This window comes from Athene noctua, chromosome 2, assembly GCF_965140245.1.
Source record: "Athene noctua chromosome 2, bAthNoc1.hap1.1, whole genome shotgun sequence".
Taxonomy (NCBI): Eukaryota; Metazoa; Chordata; class Aves; order Strigiformes; family Strigidae; genus Athene; species Athene noctua.
This window is the reverse complement of record NC_134038.1, coordinates 144,130,534-144,154,341: the sequence shown is the minus strand read 5'-3', so window position 1 is coordinate 144,154,341 and position 23,808 is coordinate 144,130,534. Positions and strand designations below refer to the sequence as shown.

The following is a 23,808-nucleotide window of genomic DNA, read 5'->3' as shown; positions in this document are numbered from 1 at the left end:
CCTTGTCAGAATTAGTTAAAAACTGATCTGCCTTAACAATAAAAAGGATAAAATAGTAAAGCAAATAGTCTGCTTATTGAATTTCAACATGCAATGAATTTATGTTGTGCTGCATAAAGTACTGGTGTCCTTAGAAGAAAAATTACAGATGTGCATTTAAGGTAATTAATTAATTTGGTAAGAGATGAATCCCCTTGTGTTTTAGCTGGTCCTCAGACATTAGAGGGGCTAGGGGCAGCTGGACTTATCTCTGACACCAGAGATGCATGAACAGCCCGTATGCTGTAGGTTCAGTTGCATTCAAGAGAAGCAGTCAGGTTCACAAATAGTATGGTTTATTCTTATGCAACATCTACAGATTCTTTGAGATTGCCTATGGTAGATGCACATACTGCAGGTTGGCTATATAGCACTACACACAAAAAACCCAATTGCAATCACACACACTTATTTCCTGGGTAATCACTCGGTGTAGCTGACGACCCAAATTTTACCAAAAGGCATCCCTTCTGGGAGGGGGCGAGGAGCACAAACCCGTCAATCTGTCCCTCCAATTTGGTATCAGATTATTGTCCCTCCAAGTTAGATACAAACTCAGGGTAATGTTTATCTAAGTATGTTTGTGTGAGTGGGTGGAGTAGCGACACAGCACATTCCTTGGTGCAAGGTGTGTGCTGTTTTTGTGTGAAGAGGTAGAATGAGAGATAAGGTCTGTAGAGCACTGCAAAACAGTTCTTGAGGGAAGGGGAAGAGCAGGAGATAGATCTGCAAAGTCATGTCAGATGTTCCATGAGAAAAGTGGAAGAACTGGACCGTGCAGACTCCACCTCATTTCACATTCCTCCTTGGTGTTACGGCAACAGAAATCACTGGATCTCCATCGTGTCCTGTGTTTGTTCTGGGCACCATGTGTTAAGGAAATGTGTGTTTTGGAGATTTTTTGCTGTTTTGCTTTTCTCACACTTCCAACAACAGGTATGGAAAGAGATTGATTACTTGAGGTATCTTCCTTTCAGTATATATATTTTGATGCTCTGTATGTCTACTTGGAATGCACTGTGAAGCGTGTCATATCTAGGCAGTTTTTTGTAATCTTTCTTGGATAGTTTCAGGTAATGCCCACTCTCAACGGAAACCTGGCCATAGCTTATAACCAAGCAGATGCCTGATTATAAAGATACTTTTCTGTAGGACAAGCGATATTAAGTAGGAAATCCTGACCTGTATCTGACCAAGGTAAAATAGCTTTTTCCTTTCCATAATGAAAATATTTGATTTTACTATAGGATGGATGATTTTACCATACGAATGGGGTTGATGCCAATCTCTCACAAAGTGATGCAAACCCTTGCCAGGTGCAATCTCTTACCATTATATAAATGGCTCTGGAAGGAGCCCAAGCACGGGGAGTGGGATGGAGCAGTTTTGTTAATGCAAAGGAGCTAATGAGCTCAGGAAGCACCCATTGGCTCTGATCCTTGAGTCTCAGGGTACATTCATTAGCGTATTGAATAAATGCTTTATGAAGAAGAAGAGGGAACAGAAAGTTTTTCTTTCCATGGAAAGAGAAAATTAAATACCTGGGAATTAACATGCTGAGACATTTATTTTATTCTGCCATAATAATGGAGAAATGTTTTCTTTTCTACAGAAAGGTCCTATTTGGTACTTGCTCTGTAATTATATATTTGGCTCTAGGGAAAGGGGCAAAATGATCAGTTATAGTTTAAGGGGCAAAAGTCTTCTCTCGGAGCACATCTGAAAGAAGTCATATTACACACGTCCTTGGTGTTTTATACGACAGTTACATCTGAGAGCATAATGTAATTAGATCTCTGGCTCTGTATTACAAGTGGTGTTGATGATGGAGTGCACAAAAAATTGAAATGACACAACTCAGAAGATAAAGGTAGGCTTAACAGAAGGAAGAAATGACGACAGGCAACATTTATCTACACTATAATTGACTGCAGATTAAGTTTGTATGTATCAGGCAGAAATCAGGATAGTCTTCTTGTTCAATATGAAACTTGTCATCATGTTGACTTCACCTTTAAAAATTACATTATGTGTCTTCATTTAATCTATTCTGCAAAGGTTTGCACAGGTACTTAGCTTGTTTGTCTCTTGTACTGTGAATCTGTTGAAGCTCAGCTGAAATCCATGCAGTTCCTCTGTTTTCTAGAAAGTAAGCATAGGACTTGTGAGTAGTCCTGAATTTCCTGCATGTACTCGTGGGGCAAACCAAACCGTAGGCCTTGTAAGAAATGATTTTTGAAAATTTAAAATAGCCTCAAATAAAAGCTTACCTACTAAATAGAGTAAATATATCTAGGTGCAAAAGACTTGTACAATCCTCTTCTCATTTTATCAGGTGTGGCTCACAGTAAAAGCCCTGCCCTAGGCAGAACCAGCTATTGGGCATCTCAAGGCTGTTGGACTTTCTCTCTGTAAATTTCTCCAGTTTACTTACTGGAGAAGTTCTGTAGCAATCAGCTTGGGTTATGTAAATAGCACATGCCTGGTAGTTTACAGATGTCTCAGCTGCATACTGCAACCTTCTCTGAGAAGTGCTGTCATCACTGACTGGCCAGGCTTTTGGAATCATAAGAAAAAAATATGAAGCTTGTTCTAAAAATAAAAAGGACCTTTGATTTTTATCACTTTCTTGTATGCTTAAAACATTTGTGAAGTTATATTTTAAGTATTTATCGACAGCCCAACATTAGGAAAAAAATCTGTACTCAGAGTTTAAGACAACGTGTAGCATAGGCATCTCATAAACAATTTCCCTCACTTCACCCAGGACAGAAGTTCTGTTGCCTCATGCAGTTGTGTATTATTGCTTTCCATGTGTGCCCAGCTCACTGACAGTATTAGTTTGAACCAGGAAACTCATTTTTTGGTTTTAGAGGTTTTTACTCTGGAGGATCCTGACATTGGTTGTTAATGTATTAGCCAAAATTGCTACTATTGTACTGGGAATAACAGCAGAGGTGATAGTAGCATCCAGTAGCTGGTAAAAACAAAGACATAACACGATCTACTGAAATCTCAGACAGACAAATAGGACTTTCCAGCACTCTCAGCCCTTGTTTGGGGCTTTCTAAGAGTGCAGACGGTACTGCAGCTTTGCTACTAATTGGCCAGATGACATCATGGAGCAGAGCACTCTCCACAATGGACATTTTTCAAAATTCATTGTGAAATGAGAAAGACATAATGGAGGATAGTTGGACTGAATTTTTGTGAGGAAGAATCAATGGAACATATTCACTACACTTTTTAAAAAAAGTTCTTTTCTTTGAACTGGCTTTTATTATGAAGGTATTGCCTGGAAGGAATGACTGAGACAGGAAGACAATTTGTAAAAAGATTGGTAATATAAGGTGGACCAGGAGGGATATAAAACGGATAGAAGATGCAGTACCGCTAAGTTGAAAAACTCTCTGAGTATAGGAGATGATACTTTTTTGTCTCAATGCACAAGATTAAGCACAATGTTTTTGTTGGACTAATGCCTAAAGAACATAAGTGAGAAGATTCACTGACGTACCTTAGTCAGGCAGACAAACTTATTTTGAAAACTTCCATGTACATATGATGACTGTAATTTTAAGAGAATACTGTCTGGATTGTTTAAAATATTTCATCTTTCTCATCGTATTTTACATATTGCAATTTCCTTGGTAATAGGATGTCCTTATGGTAATTGTGGTACAATATTGTACTTAAGCAAAGAAAATACAGCCGAGTTTTGACACTATGGCTGTTATTTCTAACTGCTCACACCTGCATATAGAATTTTTTATCCTTTTATGGTATGTGCATGCCTGTTTGTTTATAACATATATATACACACACAATAAATCCTTATATAGAAAAAAAAATTATATTCTAAGAATTTGGGAAGATTACAAAATGTAAGGATTAGGAAGGTCCTTTATTGTTCAAGATAGATACATGGAACCAGAGGAATTTGTTTTGCAAAAGAGATGCTTAAACTGACTTGTACTCCTCAATAGGCAGGACTTCACTACAAATAACCTTGGAAAGTGATTTGCTATTTAGGCATATTGCCATTTCCTTGAAGTAATTCCCATAGACCAAAGTTTGTCTACATGTAATTTGCAGGATCAGAGCCCTCAAAATTTAATAAAGGATCCTTTAATTTTCAGCTTCAGACACAATGTAATAATCTACCTTTTATTTTCTTGTTAGACATCTTTTTCAAGAATGGATATAGTTTCTTAAAGTTCACGGTAATGTTACACCAGCAATATTAACATATTTCTCATGCTTCATCACTGACTGGGTCACATGTTAGCTGATAGTGACTTGTCTTCACAGCGCTAGGGTTAATTCTGTGTATAAAACATGGAAGCTACGATGTGAGAAGCAAACATGGAAACTATGATGAAAGAAGAAAGTAAACTCTTTTTTAAGGTATTCTTATAATGTGTTGTTATCATGAAAGGAAAAATTTAATATTAGAGGGTTTTTACGATAGCTGATTGACTGTGATTACAAAGTATTCTGTAGTAATAGGGAATTTTTCCTTTAGGATTGTCCTGAATCTCTTCCATTTGAGAAAACATCTGATTTTTAGATCAGTTATTTCTCAAAGGGGACTGGCGTCCATCAAGTTAAGCAATTACAAAAGTCACTACCCCTTTACAAAACCTGTAAAGGGAAATCCTCCCTTAATTCCCATCAGCTTCTGTCAATGTAGGGTTTCACCTGTAAACTCTGTTCATAACTTGTCTGAGCACAACTTCTAGCACAACTTGATAAGGTAACATATAAACATGTATATATTATCTTCTTGGTTTTTGCAACTGTTGAACTCTGAAGTGTTCCAGGAGACAACCCCTTCTCTGAAGGGGTAGTCTCTTCACTCAGTTAAGCAACATGGTTGGCACCAAAAAGTATGACTAATTTGTCTTTCACTCTTCTGCTCTTTCTCAATATTTCTTAATTTTGCATGAAAGTTGGGAATAATTGCATTTTATGATCTATCTTATTTTTGTATTTAACCTACCAGTAAATACCATTTCAGGAATGAGTTTTATAAGATACAAGTAAATGCCATTTAAGCAGTGAGGATTATTTTAGTTCTTTTATGGCTGCAAGAAATGATTCAGTGAGGTACCATATTTTATGGTGCTGTGCTGAAAAAGATATTTATGGATATTTTTCCATTTCCTACATCTTACTCTTGCAAGGAAAGATAATGACAGACTTTTTTTTTTAAGGTTACAGTTCTCTTGTTAAAGTTCAGCATAAGCTAATTTGAAGCTGGTTAAACACTTAGGAGCAATCTGTCTGCTCTCTCATAGAACAACCATTAGCATGCCAGCTACAGTTATATTGAAACAAGCTCAGATGGCTTCATGTTCCCACAGAGGATGGCGATTTAAATGTTGAAATAAAAAAGGCATAAAGATCTTCCTTAAGTAGAGGCTGGGTAAACTGACAGCACTATGTGGGAAGTGAGTAATGGACAACTCTGCATAGCAGCCATCATACTTGTAAATTTGAGTAACGTGTTTCTGATTTGGAGGAATTTCATTAATATATTTCAGAACACTGAAAAGGTCACCGATTTCTACATAGGCATTCATTGTATATTCCTTATGCATCCAACACCCTGCTTAAGTTTAGCTTTGTGGTGTTTTGGCTGTCAGAATTTGGAGGGAAGAAAACTATACATGCAGGAAACAAACCTGGGATGCTCCACCAACAATTCTGTGAAGAATGTTGAGCCGTGTATCAAACTAATATCGACATTCATACTTCAGTATTAAGGACCATGTTCTAGCTACCTTTCTGATATTTGAAGAATGACAATATTAGTTAGGGAAAACAAGTGCAGTCAGAATCTGGAGCTAACTGATAATTAAATTTGACTAAAAACTGTAAAAATAGTTGATGTGATAGTGATATGAGGATGGTACTGTATAATATACTTTTTAATGCATCATCGTAACTTGACACTGACCTTTCAGTTTAACAATAATTAACATCTCTTGATTGTTTGTATTTGGCTTACAGTATGTCTCAATGTTATGTGTTGGGAATTGTAAAAGATGCATGATTGTGCTGTTTCTGTTCAAGTCGTTTCTAATTAATAACTTCACTGTCCAGTGTTCTTTCAATAAGGGTACCTAATACAATATTTACATTATTTTAGGTGTAGAGAAACTGGCTTTTCAACCAAACAGAATGATGCATCTCAATATACAACAAGAGCATATGCATGTGTGTATATCTGTGCATGTATACACATACACATATATGTGTTTATTGGTTTAGACAAGGTCTCACACTTCTTTCCTGCTCACCTTGAGCTCAGATCTCAGGCATCTGGAAGGAATCATGACTTTTCATGAAAGCTGAGTCAAAAATCTTGAGATTAATTAATATACACTCTTACTGCAATATCCACTAGAACTTCCTCTCTCCCTAAAATTCAGCACATTAGATAACATTAAATAAAGGCCTAATGACTAACAGATGCCAGGTAATTCAGGATTCCTCTACCTGCACGAGTGGCTTAGTGAGACAAGTAACTGTGTCATTTTATCCCTTTGATCCTTTGAGTTTGTAGCCACTAAATTAAATACATACGCGTTTTCTACTTCTTCTGACTGCACAATAGAAAAAGTTTGCCTTTCTTTTATGTTCTAAAAGTCACTGCTATTGTTTCATACCAGAAACAAAATGTTGACCTTTGTGGGTCCTTGCGCTGACTCAGCATAGTTGCTTTTCATTTGTTCAATTCTGTAGTAGCTAAATTTTTACTGGAGTCTTAATGATTTCTCTTTCAAGTAAGAAAGGAGTTGCTTTCAGTAAAGCTTGAAGTTCAGCAATAAAAAAAATAAGGAATTTTTCAGGTTGTTAATTTATGAACTGGAAGACTTTCTTATAAGTCTTTAAATAATTGGAGAAATAAACTGAATATTCATAGTAATTAGAGTGGGTTTTGTATAAGGTTTAATCTTATACTTCAAATAATATTCTTAAAATATATTGGCAACATAAATTAAATGAAGAAAAGTTAGTATTAACTCAGAATAATAAAGATACTTTCAGTGTAATACATAAATCCTTACAGCAATGCACATAAAAATCTATTTCAGCTTAACAGTATCAAGTAGCCAAAATATATTTGGAACGGTGACAGGATTTGTGTGAGCTTTCTCCTTTGAAAGGATGCTCCTGGCTTTGAATTTCAAACACTACCTTTTGTAGCAGGTGGACAAAAGTAATCCTTTTTTTCTTTTTTTTTTTTTTTAAGAAAGCCAGCTAATTGCATGTCTGCCTCACATTCAGTTAAATCTTTGGTGATGGGCTTTGAAGAAAGTGTTTTGTGTTTTGCTTTCTTTTGTTTGGGCTTTGGTTTTGGTTTGGGATTCTTTTGATTTGTTTTTTATTTTACTGTCACTCTTCACTGAGAAGTTTCTGATACCACTATTAATAGTAAACTGTTCTTTGAAGGAAGCTTTGACAAAATATCTGGTTTGAAATAGGAACTGAAAAAGTGCAAAGCTACTGGGAGGAGAGTGCCTTTCCTCCCTGTTGCCTGAGCATTAAATATTTTTTTTATGCAAAAGCAAAAAAAGTCTTGATAGAAAAACTAATGGTAGCACAGTAGACTAAACCAACCTTATTTTAGTCTGAAAGTAACATACTGTTATAGAGTAATATACCATATTTATTGAATTGGGGTTGCTTCAGTACTTTTTCCATTGTTTTCCAAGCATCATTCGAAATACAGTTTCTGTTTGGTCACTGCTTAGATAATGTGAATGGTACCCATTATTGAAAGGTAGTCTGTATTTGTACTAATACAGAGAATGCTAGTTTAGAAATGAGCCTGATTGCATGGTTCATTTTGTTCTCCTTTGTAGAGCCAGGCTGCGGCCCACTACAAAGGCACTAAACATGCCAAGAAGCTCAAAGCACTGGAAGCCATGAAAAATAAGCAGAAATCTGTTACTACCAAGGACAGCGCAAAGACTACCTTCACTTCCATCACTACCAATACCATCAATACCAGCTCTGACAAAACAGGTTAAGCGACAATCTTTGTTGGTTTCGTTTGTGGTTTTGTTTTGGGTTTTTTGTGTTTTTTTTTTTTTCCTTGTTTAATTCCATGTCTGTTTGGTTATGTGCTTGCCACATTGATTCATGCTCAATCCATCTCTCTGTGTGATATTGATTTCTTTTAGTCCTTTCAGTAGGCTCCTGGAGTATGATAGTCATGTAACTGAGTTCTCTTAGTGAAAAGAGGCTTGTCATTTGTTTAGAACAGAATGCAATACTCATGACTTGATTAATTTTTATAGTGGTTAAGCTATTACATATCAACTGATCTAAACTTCCTAGTCTATATTCAGTATCTCTCTATAAATTACATATGGCACATTTCTTTTAACCACAAACAATGTAGCTAATTATGCTGCTTGTGTCTAGAAGCCTCTTACAAACGCATCGTTAGTAAAAACCTAATTTTCATAAATTTCAAACATTGCATTATTTTTTTAAAATGGCTATTGCATGGTTTTGAGCTGGAAAGTAGCTGTATAACCTCTATTCCACACAATCAGGTAAGTGCTATTGATGCCAATTATTCTGCTTAAATGAGTCTACAGACTGAAATAATATCCTTTAAATTATTGTGCAGGTAAAAGGTATTCCTTTGCAAATAAAATCTATGTGAATATTTGATAAAAGTCAACTGGATTTGATTTAGCATTTGGCTATTGTACTGGAAATTTCACTGAAGGGCAGTCTAGTATCTCACAAGGTATGACTGCTCCTGCATATGAAGGGATACAGTTTGCATATTTAGTCATAATCAACCCCACTTCCCCAAACAAGACAAAACCAGCCATGGCAAAAAAGCTAAAACTGTGAAACAACAGAGACCTTTCTACTGATGCTGAAAACTGCTCATTTGGAACCACTTCTGATGCAGTAAGTTTAGAATTGTAAATGGATATGCACTAACCAGTTATAGTATAACAAAAAAGCACCTTGCAGACCTGTGTAGTACTTAAGATATATCTTTGCTATATTTGTTATAAACAGATACCTATCTCTCTCTCTCTCTCTCTCTATATATATATATATATATCTATATCTATATATCTTTCTTACAGACTTTTATTATAGACAGCATATGTTTTTATGGAAATTTATATCCTATTTATAATGGGAGTGCTTTAAAAAACAATTGTTACATTATTTTCATGTTTGTTACAAAAGAAAGAAAGAAAGAAAGAAAATATTCTGAGTACTTTTGTTTCTATGATGAAAGAAATGAAGCATGGGAGAATAGGAACAAAGTCAAAAGCTATTTACTAAAATATATGTGTTTCTAAACATACAAATACATTTAAAAGTTTTTCCTGTTACCTGTTGGCATGTTCAGAACAGAAAGGGGGATGTTGCGTGGAAGGAGTGATTTATTGTTTACAAAATATGATGTAGTGATTGGAGAAAATAATTGAAAGAAAAGCGAAATCTTTTTAAGCTTTAAAATGTATTATTCAAAAGCTTTTATCTTTTGCTGTGTAAGTTTGAAGGATTTTCCAAGGTGCCTTAAATCCTTTCTGAGTCTTTCCATCAGGCTTTGAATTAGAACCCTGACAAGATATATGAACTGTCTTGTATCCAAGGTCAGTAGTACAAACAGTTTTTATATTGGCATAAGTAAGAAAACATAAGAAACCTAGCTGCATGCAAAAGCAATGACAGGAGTTTCCTCAGCATTACACGTTGTTTGTGACTTCCTGGATTAATTTCAGAGAATGTGTGTATACATATATGTATGTTACATGTATTCTATATTAGAAGTATTGACCTTAATGGCATTCCAAAACACACATATTGATGTTAATTGACAAACATCCTAAAATCTGACAATTTCACAAAAAACTGAGAGTCATATTCAACTGCTGGCAAAAGCCCTATTCAGCTGGTGGCATTCAAGGAAGGGAGCCAGTTCTTTCCAAATGCAAATACAGTTATTACAGGTCAGCAGTGATGTGACTGGCAGTAGAATAGCATCCTTGGTGTAAATTATCCTTTGTAGAATCAAGCATGTATGCATAACAGGAGAAAAAAAAAAGTGGGGAAAAAAGAAAATTTTGGGTACCCAAAAGGATGAATTTTTCTGCTAAACATACAAGTTAAAAATCTAATAAACCAGATTTCATTTCCTTTCCAGTTTTTCTTATATTTGCTTGATAGAACTTCTAAGGGCAAAATTATTTCTAAAAGCCAGAATAATATCAGAATATACTGCACTGTGTAAATGTTCTCCTTAAAAGTAACAGATTCTGATATACAGTTCTGAGGGAATAGTTGTACTACTGGTTATAATTCATTAATTAATCTTTCATAACTAGAAATAAGTTCCGTTACTAAGTCCCTGCACTTCATTCAGAACAAAAGCTTTTTCTACAGTTTTTTAAAGCTCTATGCTGAAGATTACTTGATCCCAAATACACTCAGGATAGGGTCATGTTCATATCATCTCCTATATATCATGTACAGCAGTGGTTAAATGGTGAATTACATGTCAGTCACAGCACATTGCTCAGGACTTCAGTTCAGTGGTTCTGAGCACCCTTAGCAGCTTCAGCAAACAAAATGTCATCAGGAAATCTGCAGTGCTATACAATGAAGATTATGAAAAAGACCACACAGTATACAAACTGAATCAAGAGATAAAGCAGCAATTTTTTATGTTGCTTATTCTAGAACTATTTTGTCAGATGTGGTACCAGCATGTGCTATTGCAATAAAAAATGGAGACTGTGAAACCCACAATGTAAGCAAACTCCTTAAAACCTTTCATAAGTGATTCCTGGTGGCTAAACTATGTGTTAAGGAGAAAACATAGTATGTGGGGTCATTTTGCTCATTCTGTGAAAGCTGCTATTTTTTTTAATCCCTTAAACAAGTTCTAGAATTATTAGAAGGCTTGAACTTAAGACATCTCTGCAGGAATTAAATATCATGAAGAGTTATGTTGGCAGGCACATAATGGAGAACCCCATTCCCAACCTGTGAGAGCTTTGTTACCAGTTCTATTATTTAACATCCATATTTCATCTCTATTTACTATTTATGATGTGATACCTGTAGTCACTCAGAACAGAAAAACAGAAAGTGTGACGATTACAAAGAGAAGTCCACTTTGTGGTAGTATACAAGGCAGGTTTCAGAATTTCTTGATTCTCCAATTTAAATAAAAATTAATATTTTCACCATATATTAATATATATGCATACATGTTCCCTGACATAAAGTTGTTAAATGTCCTTGATAGCTTTAAAAATTGACCCTCCTTTCTGCCAAGGTATATTTTCCTCATAAAGATGCTTCACACATTCATTTTGGCTGTAAGGACAGATACTTTAGGAATACCCTTCAGACTCTATTTAGATAGACTGTGTTCTATCATCCTAACTACATATCCTGTCCAGTAAAGTCATAAAATTTTTAATCTAGAGTGAGTGTCCAAAATTATATCCATGTAAAATGATAGCCCCATAGTTGTTGCATATGTCTAAACATGGATCTTTTCCAAAGCTATTTGAATTTAAAAAGGACTCTCCATGACCACATTATCACAAATTTTGTTTTGAAGATTTGAGCTATTTTTATTTATTTATTTATTCAGCAGAGAATTCAGCATGATTTAGATCATTTGTTATCATTGGAGAAGGAATAGACCTTTCTAAGGGGGGAAAACATGTCATTAGGAACCATCACTATGGCAAAGTCTTTAATGTTGCTTTCGAATGTTATACATTATGTCTTAAATACCATGTACTTAAATGTGATGAACAGCTCTTAAAACCAGGGAAAAATGTGATGAACAGAAAAAATGTCTATCTGGGGCAAGGCACAGACAAAATCATCTATCATTAGTAGAGTCTTAACAGCTAAGAGACCCCTGTGCTATCAGAGAACAAAATACTGGCACCTGTCCTAAAGAGCTTACAGTCTACACATAAGATGAGAGACAACTTAGGAGACAGACACTGCTAATGTAATAGGCAAGTGTTTTAAAAGAGCAGTAGCATAAACATGTTGAAGTGATAAAGGTGTCACAAGAAATAAGAATATCGAAGGATGGATTAGAAAGAAAAGGAGGAGGTTTTTTTCCAGATACCGACTGTATGCGTGGCTAACAGCATATGAGAAAGCATAAATTCTCTTGTTTTCCTTTCACTGGCACATACAAAAATTCTTATATGTGGGAAAATTTTAATTGAGCTACATTTTTCCAGTCTTTTTCTTTTTCTTTGTCTTTTTATCTAAGAAGTGATAGGATATTTCTGGTCAGCAGATGAAACCTGCTCCTGAAATAACAATTTCAGACCAGCTGGTATAATTCTAAAATGGAGAGCAGGTGGAGTAGGTGAGAGCAGCCAGCCTAGCAAGGTCTTGGGCATAAAAAAGGAAGGCAGGAAGGAGAAAGAAATCAGAAATGATGCAATAAGTCAGGGTGAAGGGGGAAGAAAGGAAGATTACATGAAATGGAGCTTCAGGAAGATATGTTGGTGTGTGATAGCTACAAATACCACAGAATCAGAGAAATTTTGAGATTCTGTGAAAAGACCTCAAAAGGGACATCAGGAGATTGACTAGATCACCCCTGCAGGTCAGAGCAGGGTCAGCTAGAGCAGCTTGCTCAGTATGTTTTCCAGCTGGGTTTTGAATATCTTAACACCCTTGCTGGGCAACCTGTTCTAGTGTTTGACCACCCTCAGAGCAAAGACTAAAAGAAGTTTTTTCTTGTATTTGAGTCCAATCTCCTGTATTTCAGTTTGTGCCTCTTGTGCCTTGTCCTGTCACTGGGCACCACTGGAAAGAGTTTCTGGCTCTGTCTTTTTTACTCCCTGTCTCTCACCCCATCAGGTTTTTATACACATTGATAGTCTCCCCCTGAGTCTTCTCTGCTTCAGGCTGAACAGTCCCAGCTCTCTCATCCTCTCCTCATACAATAGGTGCTCCAGTCCCTTAATCACCTTTGTGGCTCTTTGCTGGACTCACTCCAGTATGTCCCTGTCTCTTATGTACTGGAGAGACCAGACCTCCAACACTGCTATTTTACCAGTGCTGAGTACATGGGAAAGATCACTTTCCTCCACCTGCTGACTGCAGTCTTGCTAATAGAGCCAAGGATGCCATTGGCATTCTTTGCTGCATGGGCACACTGATGGCTTATATTTAAAGTGGTATCCACTGGGATTCCAGGTCCTTCTCCAGAAAGCTGCTTCCAGATGGTCAGCCTCCAGCCCAGACACGTGTGTGGGATCATTGTTGCCCATTTGCTGGACTTTGCATTTCCCTTTTCTGAACTTCAAGGGACTCCTGTTTGTCCCATTTCTCCAGCCTGTCCAGGTCCCTCTGACTGTCAACACACCCATCTGATGTACCAGGCACTCCCAGTTTTTTGATCATCAGCCAACTTGCTGAGGGTGCACTCTGTCCCATAGTCTGGGTCCTTAGTGAAGACTTTAAACAATATTGGCACCAGTATCAATTCCTGGAGGACTGCACGAGTGACTGTCCCCCAACTGTGTTGCTGACCACAACTTTCTGGTCTGGCAGTTTATGCAGCATTTTTTCTATTATCATTTTTGTCTTTATGTAAAAATGAGAACTAAGAAAGTGCAAGAAAAGATTAAGAGTAAACTCAAAGAACAGAACTAAAATGGAAATGAGTAGGACTTATCCAAATCTCTACATTCTACTAATGCATGGCTTTAATAGGTTTGCACCAGTTTCCCATCAGGCAAATCACGCTGAATTTATGTAATATGCATTACTGTTATAAAATGTATTTTACATGCAAATAAAATTTTTAAAAAAGATCATTGATGGGACCTGACTGAAGTGCAAAGCTTTCTCTTGTATTTTAAACTGTTTCTTTATCTCTTTCCATTGAAATACATGACAAATGAAGAATTTTTATTTTCAGAGCTGTTTTATTCTTTTTAACTGTACTTCATGCCCTGTTATACACTGTGTTGTCTTTGTGTGACTTCTAATAATTCCATAGTGCCTTTTGTCACCCTTGCAGCCTTTAACTGTGTTTCTGTGGGATGATTCAACAGATTTTACTGAGAGTAAAAGCTAACACAGATCTGTTGGCTTAACATCAGCTTACACAGGAGCTGAAGATGGTCTGTACATATGTAGGGAGTGTCAATAACGTGTTGCACAGTGTGCAGGTTGTCTTATGCCATTACTGAGATAGAGAACTCAGCTTCAAATGCAAGGACTGTTTTAACAGAACGAAATCTATGGAACTGCTTAGACTGTTCATCTCTACTTTTGGTTTTATTGAATATAAGAAGGAGAGAAGAGCAGAGGTTATTAAACATAATATTAATTGAACCTCCATGTGGAATTTCTTTCGTCAACTATAGACATGCATATTGGCATACAGTGCTAATTGCACTGTCTTCTTAGTGTGAGAGGAAATCATGTCAGTGAAGTCTAGGGCACAGTTCGTCTTACTCTATAGTAAACATCTATAATAAATAAGATGAATGGTGAAGACCTGAGAAAAAGTATATAAAATCCTGTGGTGACTAGGTCAGATGTAAACTGCTATGCTGATACCTAAAGTTAGTGGAGATTAATTCCAGCCCAGTGATCAAATTGCAGGTTTTGATTCTTTTTAACTGAGTCATGAAGAGCTCTGTAAGAATTTGGTTTTCAGTGTTCAAAATCTCATCTGTGTTAGTTAACTCTGAATGGTCATGTAACAAATGCCCCTATTTCTGTCTGTCAAGTGGAAATTTTAATATGCTTTTGAATAGCTTTTAGATTAACCACTGATGAGAAGAGAGTTTCTTGTTTGGGTTTTTGTTGGTTTGGTTTGTTTTGTTTAAAAAAAAAAAAATTAACCTTTTCCTCATTGAAGTTTTCAGGCATGGAAAAAAAATTATTGCCTAATAAAGTTAGACTGCCAGAGTATGTATGGTTTAGTGTTAAAATATTAACTTCATCTTTCTCATGTTACATTCAACCATAGGTGTCCTAGTGAACATGTCCTATTAGAACATTGTGTCTGCTTCTGGTCTGTAGAAAGGAGTCAAGGGACTTCTTGCTGTTAGTAGGTGCTGCTTTATTTAAGATTCAAAACTTCTGCTCTAAACTGTAGGAAAACATTTTCAACTGTAGTGCTCAAATGAATATCCTATATCTTGGTCATATCAATCTGTATAGAAGGATAACATATAATTTAATAGTACTATAGCAGTTTCAGTTAAAAATATGAAGAAATGTTCTTTGCATATATTTATATGAATATGGTTCTGCATGTTTGCAATATTTGCCATTCTCTGTTCAAGACAAATAATTAACTCTTGTTTCTTCCAATATCATGGATTAGCATACCTTGCTTGCTTTCTTTTATCACTTAGATAGTCAAAGCCATGTGTATGTTAGCTCTGTACATAGATGTATTTGTGCAGTTCCTGGTTCAACTCCAGGACCTGTAATGGAAAGGAACTCCCATTTGAAAATTAAAACCTGTTTCCTCTTATCTCTGCTTCCCCTTTATTTCCACTTTCATTTTATCTCTCTTACATTCAGCTTTACAGCTTTTTTTTTTTTTTTTTTTTTTTTTGTATTATAAACATACATTTTGGTAATGGCCAGGCTATAAGGTTTATGAGGGCTTCCATATATTAGGAATTACTGGATTTTTTCTGGTGTTGCTTGGTGTAACTACCCTATTTTATCATTTATTCTTCGAGTTATTTGTTTAAACCTTTGTTCTTAATGGCAAACCACCTTAACTCTTCCTTTCTTAAAAAAGCCAAGGAGGACATACTGTTGTATTTATGACAACATATATTTAATGAAAAGTGCCTCTGCCTATTCATTAGCATTTTTATAGACAGCAGATTTTCTTGTAATCTTCTGCAATAAAAAATACTATTTCTAATAATGATACAAATGTCAACTGTATTTAAAATTCAAAATAGTATTTAATACTATTCAAAATCTGCTGGTGGATGCAGAAACAGTTTACTGTGTACGATTCCAGTGTGCAATTTTCTGGTACAGCTTGGGCTGTGGATACCTTTGTATATATAATTATTAAGGATGTTTAATCTAAGAAGACAATTCAGTGCAGTCTGTTTGAATAACTTAGCTGTTATTTTGTTTCCATATGCTTTATCATATCATAAAGTGTGCTTTTGTTTTGGCAAGTGATTTCTCCTGACCTTTGCATTGCTTAGGGCACAGCAGAATTCACAGGCTAATGCTGGGTTCAGGCTTGTGAGATTTTAGATGTAAATTGATTTCTTTTACAGCCAATGTTTTAGTATACATCCAAACAGAACAATGACCTAAAGCCTGAATCTGTAAAGATTTTTACTTCACATTAACTTGTTTGAGATATTTTGGATGGAGCATTTCAAAATGCAAGTGTGAAATAATAAATGAGGAGTAACTGCTTGGTGATTAGCACAATACAGATGGATTTCAGAGCCAGCTATAGGACTCCATGGCCCACTTCCCAATAACCCTGTTCTGTAAGTTCAACTTCATTTTAAATTTTATTTGAATGAAAAATCTTTGAAAGAACATATTGTCTGACAGACATGTTATTTTCTGGTTCTCTTGTCATTGGTTTGGAAATTAGAGATTACTGATTCACAGCTATCAGTTCTCTCAATCACATGCTTGGAAAATTCAGTTTAAACCAGTAAAATTTAACCGTGCTACATCTTTCACTTTAAATCACCTATGCTTTGACTTTTTCATACTTCAGACAATCTGTGGCAAACTGCAGCACAAAATGTTATCAGCATTCCACAGACTGTTGTACCAATTTTGCATTAGAGCTCAATGGTAATTTGGAAGACAATAGCTTCTCTTTTGATCTCTGTGTAGAACTAGGGCTTTTTCTTTCTTTCAGAGTGTAGCTAAATGGCGATATGAAAATTACAGTAATTTATGTGTGCCTCAACTGATCATGAATGTGCAATAAAATCCTTCTGTGCTTGCATCTACGTATGCTGAGAGCTTTGTCATATGAACACCATGTGTTTTTTGTGGACCCAGCTGCTTTTGATTGGGATTGCCTTGACAACAATTTTATGCTTGAATAATCCTGCAGATAGAAACTGCTGTCAGTCTCAACATCTGTATCAGCCCCTTAAATCAGTATAAAAGTCCAATACTAACTAACAATGGTATTGTTTGTAGGTCTGAAAAGCATTTTCTATTAAAATACTAAATTGGATCTTTCACACTATCTCAGGGAGATGTCAGCTTGGTTGCTGCATGCTCATAGTTGTAACTGCTAGAAATCTTGGGAATAATCTTCTGTTTGTCAGATATCCATTTATCAGTTGTTCATCAGTATTGTCCTAAAAACTGGATCAAGCAACATAGCATGTATCTGCTTAATGACTTATTCTTCATGGTGTGTTTTGTTATGATGTTGGGAATGGTGTTGCCACTTGCTATTGGGATGGATCTGAAGGCTCTGCAGTTCTAGCTATTGGAACATCAACAAAATGATTATATTGCAGTCCTAGATCCTCTTTCAAGTTTTTTTGGTAAAACATCAGATTCAGAAGGCTGTTACTGTTGCATAATTGTTTGTTTGGTCTGTTTATGGACTAATTTGAATGGATCAGAAACCTTGATCCATTGGTCGCAGACAGGTGGTCAGTTTTTTGCGAGTCTGGAATCTTTCAAATGAGAAGGATCTGCTTTGATGACAACAGAAGGGTAGGTAGGTCTGCATTGAAGTTATCCATATTTTTTTAAAGCTGACTTCGTATTGGCTGGACAGTGTAGAAATAGGAAGTAGTTGGTTGTTATCTGTTTGAGGACTGGTTTTGTTTTGTGAGGGACATTTCTAAGGCAAAGGCGACCTCATCTCCAAAGATGCTTTAGAGCATACTTAGGTTATTTTCTTTTGTTGTTCATGTCATATTCTTGCTATGCCTAAACCAAGAAAAGAGGAAAGTGTGGTTAAGAATATGAGTAAATGTACTGTGCTAAATATTTAGAGCCATTGCTATATGATGCCCTTATAACACCATTCAGAATGATCTAAAGGCACCTGGAGCTGGAACGTCTGTATTAATAAACATAAGGGAATCTGCTTTACCTAGTCTGTAGACAGTGGAATAGGCTGCCCAGGGAGGTGGTGGAGTCACCATCCCTGGATGTGTTTAAGGGTCGTTTAGATGAGATGTTGGGGGATATGGTGTAGGGGGGAACTTTGTAGAGTAGGGCTGATGATTGGACTCGATGATCCCAAGGGTCTTTTCCAACCTGAATGATTCTGTGATTCTGTGATTTCATTGGCCGTTCATGTTATAAGAAAGCAGCACAGCAAAAGCAATTATTTCTAGAAACAGATTATCCTACTTACACATAGTAGGCATTTTCAGAAATAAGCCAAAACTGAGTATTATTCAAAACTGTAAGAATGTTGAACAATTTTATTTTGTAACAATGATATTTATTGTCTTCCATTTGGTATTACACATATTTCAATAATGCTGTTTAAAGTATTAGCAGATTTCTTTACTCAGCTGGAGAAGTCTCATAGTTGAAATTCTTCTGTGCTATGTCATTCCTTTGCTAAAATATACCTTCCACTTACTGTATTAATGGAGTTAGATTTACAAATATTCATTTTATACTTGTTTCCATTCAAACAAAGACAAAACAAAGTATCAGACAGAACCAAATACTTTCTCAGCTCTTGCCATTATCCCCTTCCCTTATGTCTAAAAAAAAAAAAAAAAAATTATTGTGTTTTGAATTATTGAATATATAGCAAAATACAAAAAATTCGTCTAACATCTAGTTATTTAAAGGTTTGCTGGCAATGAAGTTGTAAATCATATAAATAAGCCTAAATTAAGCTTAAGTTTAGTAAGGTATCCTTAGCACCAGCAAACATCAAGTTATCTTGAGACAAAGCATAGCTGTGACTGCAATATCTGTTTGAGGAGGAAAGTAAACATACAGTTGGTCTTCATGCACCTGAAGTCTGTGCTGCTTAGACTTAATGTAGTTTTCCATCTACTAAATGGTTTGCTTATAGATAATTCAGGCAGGACACACCTCTAACTTTAGAATAGGCATGTTAAGAGTCCCTTATTCTGAAAACCCATACAGTGTTTCAAAAACCTTGATGAATTATTTTGTATTTCTCATTTCATCTTTGTGCATTCTTTACCCCAACATGATACCTCAAATAGCAGTCTCCCAGTATTAAAACTCTCATTTTATGGCATGTCCATAGCAGAATTACTATCAAAGAAGCTAGAAGCATTTATGTAAATTAGAAATTAAGAACTACAGAGTATTATTATGGGGAAAAAAATGGATACAAGAATAAATATAGGTTCATCAAGGGAAATGAAAAGGCATTTTTAAGAGTAACAGGAACAGGAACTGTGTCTGATACATTTGATTTGAGAAGGGAAAAAAACCCAGCTTGCTTATGTAAACTTGATGGTAATGTTGATGTTTAAATGTTTTCCATGCTAATGGTAACATTAAGTGTATCTAACCACCAGTAATAAATAAGACAACAGATCAGTTGCAAATGGAAATTTTAAAAGAAGCAGATAAAGAACTTTCTGGATAAACTGTATGTGGCAGACACTGTAGAAAATCCAGAGGGCTAGAAGGAAGTTAATGTTGTGTCAGTATTCACAAAAGATGCAACAGGATGAATCAAGTATTTATAGGTCTATCAGCCAGACACCAATCTTGGTAAAAGTAAAGCAACAGCTGACATGGGACTTTGTACTGAAGTAAATGAGATAAACTGTATAATGACAATGAAAAATAATTGATACAAAGTTAGACTTTCCTACCTAAAATTGTTTTTATGAGATTACATATTGGATTGATAAAGGATAAGTGTGCTGATGCTTTGTAATTGCATGGCTGTACAATGTACAGAGGTTAAAAATTATCTAAAATACTGGAATGATACAGAATGAATGTGGAACATATTAAGTGGATTTAAGCCTGATAATTATAGACCTTGGAATGCAATCATGAAATACGAGTTGGTGCAGAAATATTCCAGTGAAATCCTTTCGGAATAGGGTCTTAACTCCAGTCTAATCTTACATCATCAGTTACCTACAAGGAATTATAAAGCCTTTACAAATTGCAAATGTCACAAAAATCAGAGTTCTAGACAAGTAATAAAGATGAGCTGGAGATCCAGTGAATCAAATGCTTTTAATACAACAAAAAGTATTGTTCTCAGGAAAGAATAATAAAGAATTTATTGAAAAGTTGGGGGACTTCATGTGATGATGAAAATGACTTGGGAGTACATGGTTAAATATCGGCTACACTGGAACTGGTGTAGAGATGGTTCCGGAAAGCCTTGTGAAAAAGCATTTTTCTGGGGACAATGTAGGAATATAAAGATTTTTTTCCTTTTATTCCTGTAAATTAACTATATTATCTATTTTTTTTTTCCACAGAATATCATCGAATTGAGTCAAAACTTAGGGAAGATCTAATATAATTATTTAAGAATGGTTTAATAGTGGAAGAGATAGATGCATTCAACTTCAGTATTTACTTCATCAAAGAGAATGTAATCAGTATTTAGATGGCAGTCTATAAAAATTTGCATAAACCCAACAATATAATAATAAAATTGCTCCTAGCAGTTGGGAGGTGTGGCAGTATCCAAAGACTGCAAGTGAAAAATATCTTCATTTCACAACTGAGACAAAACATTTTTAACAATAAGAACGATTATAACATATACAGAATCTCATGTGGGATTCTCATAATCATTTGACCAAAGCTAATATGTTTGACTCAGGAAATAATAATGGAAGTCCTTTGGACAATGTTCTGTTGCATGCCAGAGAAAACTGGACATACGTATTTTTTTCTGGCTTTCAATATAAAATTTATCTTCCTGACTCCTCCCATTAAAAAAATCTTTGATGCCTGGAGACTGCAGATCAAGTGTTCTGTAATGAAGTTCTTTATGTGTCAGATTTAATAGTACTTATGTGACCAATTTATTTGACCTCAGTCAAACAACATGCATTTTCAAAGCTCAAGAACTGATTCTTGAAGTATGTCCTACCTAGGTCATAATATTTTTTCTTTCTATGTTTTTTACAGGACTAGACAAGTGAATAGTCCTTGATTAAAGAAAACACTAGAAAACTATAATTGCTGGTATAGATTTGTCTGGATAGACAAAGGCTTTATTGTACAGAACTGCCTGTACCCTGTCTGAGTGTCCTAATTATGTCACAAAATTGACTCAAGATAATTAAAGATGTTTTATTTCTCTGGAAGACTAATTTCTTTCTATTATTATACCTACTTTTAGTATTTTCTTTTTCCGTCATTACTAGAATTTGACATAAGTGAGAATTAAAATTTATGTTTTAATTCCCAAGTTGTATACTTTCAAGCATTCTTCCTACTTCTTTCAATCAGAATTTAGTACTGTTTCCACTTCCTTGTTCCATCTTTGATTCGTTTTAAGCCCTATAATAAACATTTTAGGAGATTCAGATCAATTTACTTAATCCAGTATATCTGCATGGATTATAGCATAGGTAGTAGCATTACTTTTAGTAAGGCATGTTTCCAGCTAGGTATTACAGAGAATGAAAATTTTAAAAATCAGATTTTTTTATCACACTTTTCAAATTATCTCATTTCTGTTTCCAAATAGCCATTTCTTACATTAGAACACTCAAATGAGCTCTTTAGTTCATTCACCTTATCAGAGGAGTCCTGAGACAGCTGCCATGCAATTTTAATCTCTTCCTTTGCTACATTTTACTTTTTACTATTTCTGGTTCATTTTCCGCTCTGCTGGTTTAATAGCTGCAAGTTTTGAGCATCATCTTAGCAGCTCCATCTGAAAGTTGCACCAACAGATTACCCACTTCAGCCATGTAGTCGAATTTGCTTGCAATAGTTACCCTTAATAAACCAACATTTCCCGGTAAGGAAAGATGCATATTTTTTTTCATGCTTTCAAGTATAAAGAAGTATCAGCAGCTGTTGATGGCAATCCATAGGGAACCTGACTTTTTTTGGCAGATCTGGCCAAACAGCCTTGTCATGCTTTTTGTGCACATGCTTCCTAGTTGTGAGTTCCTTGTTACATCACCAGACTCAGGGCAAGAGCAATCGTTTGGGGAAGGGTTAGTGTGTTACTTCTCTCACAGTGTGACTAGTGTAAGTGAGCTTCAACAGAAGAGTTTAATAGATCATTAGTGGGGACACGTCTAGTGTGTGCACAGGACTGGCAATGCTCACAGCCCATGGGAATGTGCTACTTGGGGAAGGCTTCTGTACAGAATCAGTAGCATGGATTGAAGCATCTCATAATGTGAATCAGCTCTTTTATTGAAACTGCTAAGATTTGGGATCTTTTAACCCAATAACAATTGTCTTTGTGGCAATAAACTTATGACTGACACTTCCCTCATGAAAATCTACACACGCTAATCCATCTACAATAATTTTTTTTTCTGGAACTACAAGTCAGGTTGCTGTTTTTGTTTAAATGTAGATAAATTCATGCACCTTACCAGGATAAGCGGATGGTCAGATACGGATTAACCAAGATGAAGAGGAGAACTAAAAGGGCTTTCATTTCTCCTGCTGTTTTCTCACTGTAGTGTGACATGTGTCATGGGTCCTGCAGCTCCTGTTCCAGGTATCAACAGTGAGCATAGTAACTGCATTACTGAGAGGAGAAGGTGAATTATGCCCATGATGAATGGAAGAGCATCATGGAAACTAATGGAGTAGATGTAAAGTTCATACTGACAAAACCACTGCCTTGCCAGATTTGGGGGGCCAACCTCCACTTGCACAGCAGCTGCATCTTCTTTTCACATTTTTAGCAAATACCTGAATGCCTTCTTGAGTCAAAGTCAGGGCACTCATCTAAGGCTCACTGAATTGTTTAAGAGGCAAATAACAATCTTCTGAATATTCGCAGTACATAATGGTACTTAACTAGAATGTTTGGATAAACTTAAAGGAATATTACCCAGCCTGCTACTGCAAATTTAAGCCATTAATGGTCACTTTTTTTTGTTGGGAATTTTTCACGTGTTTCACTGCACAAAAATTTTAGATTCTCATTTATAGTTCTGTTTTTCCTACACCGGGGGATTCTTCAAACTGTCCGCGGTGATGGCTGTTCACAAATGCTGAGTTGTTACTGGGCTGCCTTTCAATTATCCAACGGTTTGTCTAGCTCCAAGTCAAGGTCGCTGGTTTTTCTTCTATCAAAGCTGTGAAGCTTGCTTCATGACTATCTCCTGCTGGCATTTTGTTTTAAGCTTTTAACAATTCCTAACTTTAAACAAAGGAAGGAAATGAATGGAATTTTGAATTAGCCCACTCCTACTAATTAGCATTAACAGAATGGTTGTCAACACTGTCGCACTTTGTGCCACATTTTTGTCGATCACTCCAGAAGAACCATCTGTGACTGGAAATCTGTCTCATTGTTTCCTTCAGGTAATAGTCTTTCTAATACTTTAAAGAGATTTTTAAAAATCAAAAACTTTACTTTCCAGGACACTTCAAAGTAAATCCTTGAAATGAGAACACTGAGAGGAAAAAAAATTAAAAATCCATGTCTTGTGCATACTAATCTGGTTCATCCAGGACAGGTTGTTATATTTTGTATTATCTTGGACCTCTACCTGTATTACTTTTATTCAGTTTGTTACCAGCTGCTGTTTATGAAAAAACCCA

The 23,808-nt window shown here is 35.7% G+C and overlaps 1 protein-coding gene across 2 annotated transcripts in view; it reads left to right on the top strand.

Annotated features, from left to right (window-relative positions):
- ZNF385D (zinc finger protein 385D) overlaps positions 1-23,808 on the top strand; it is a 451,302-nt gene that overhangs the window by 369,934 nt on the left and 57,560 nt on the right. For both annotated transcript variants that reach the window (XM_074900515.1, XM_074900516.1), the window contains exon 5: positions 7,914-8,076. In XM_074900515.1, the coding sequence (XP_074756616.1) occupies positions 7,914-8,076 (163 nt within the window). The remainder of the gene's footprint in view (positions 1-7,913; positions 8,077-23,808) is intronic.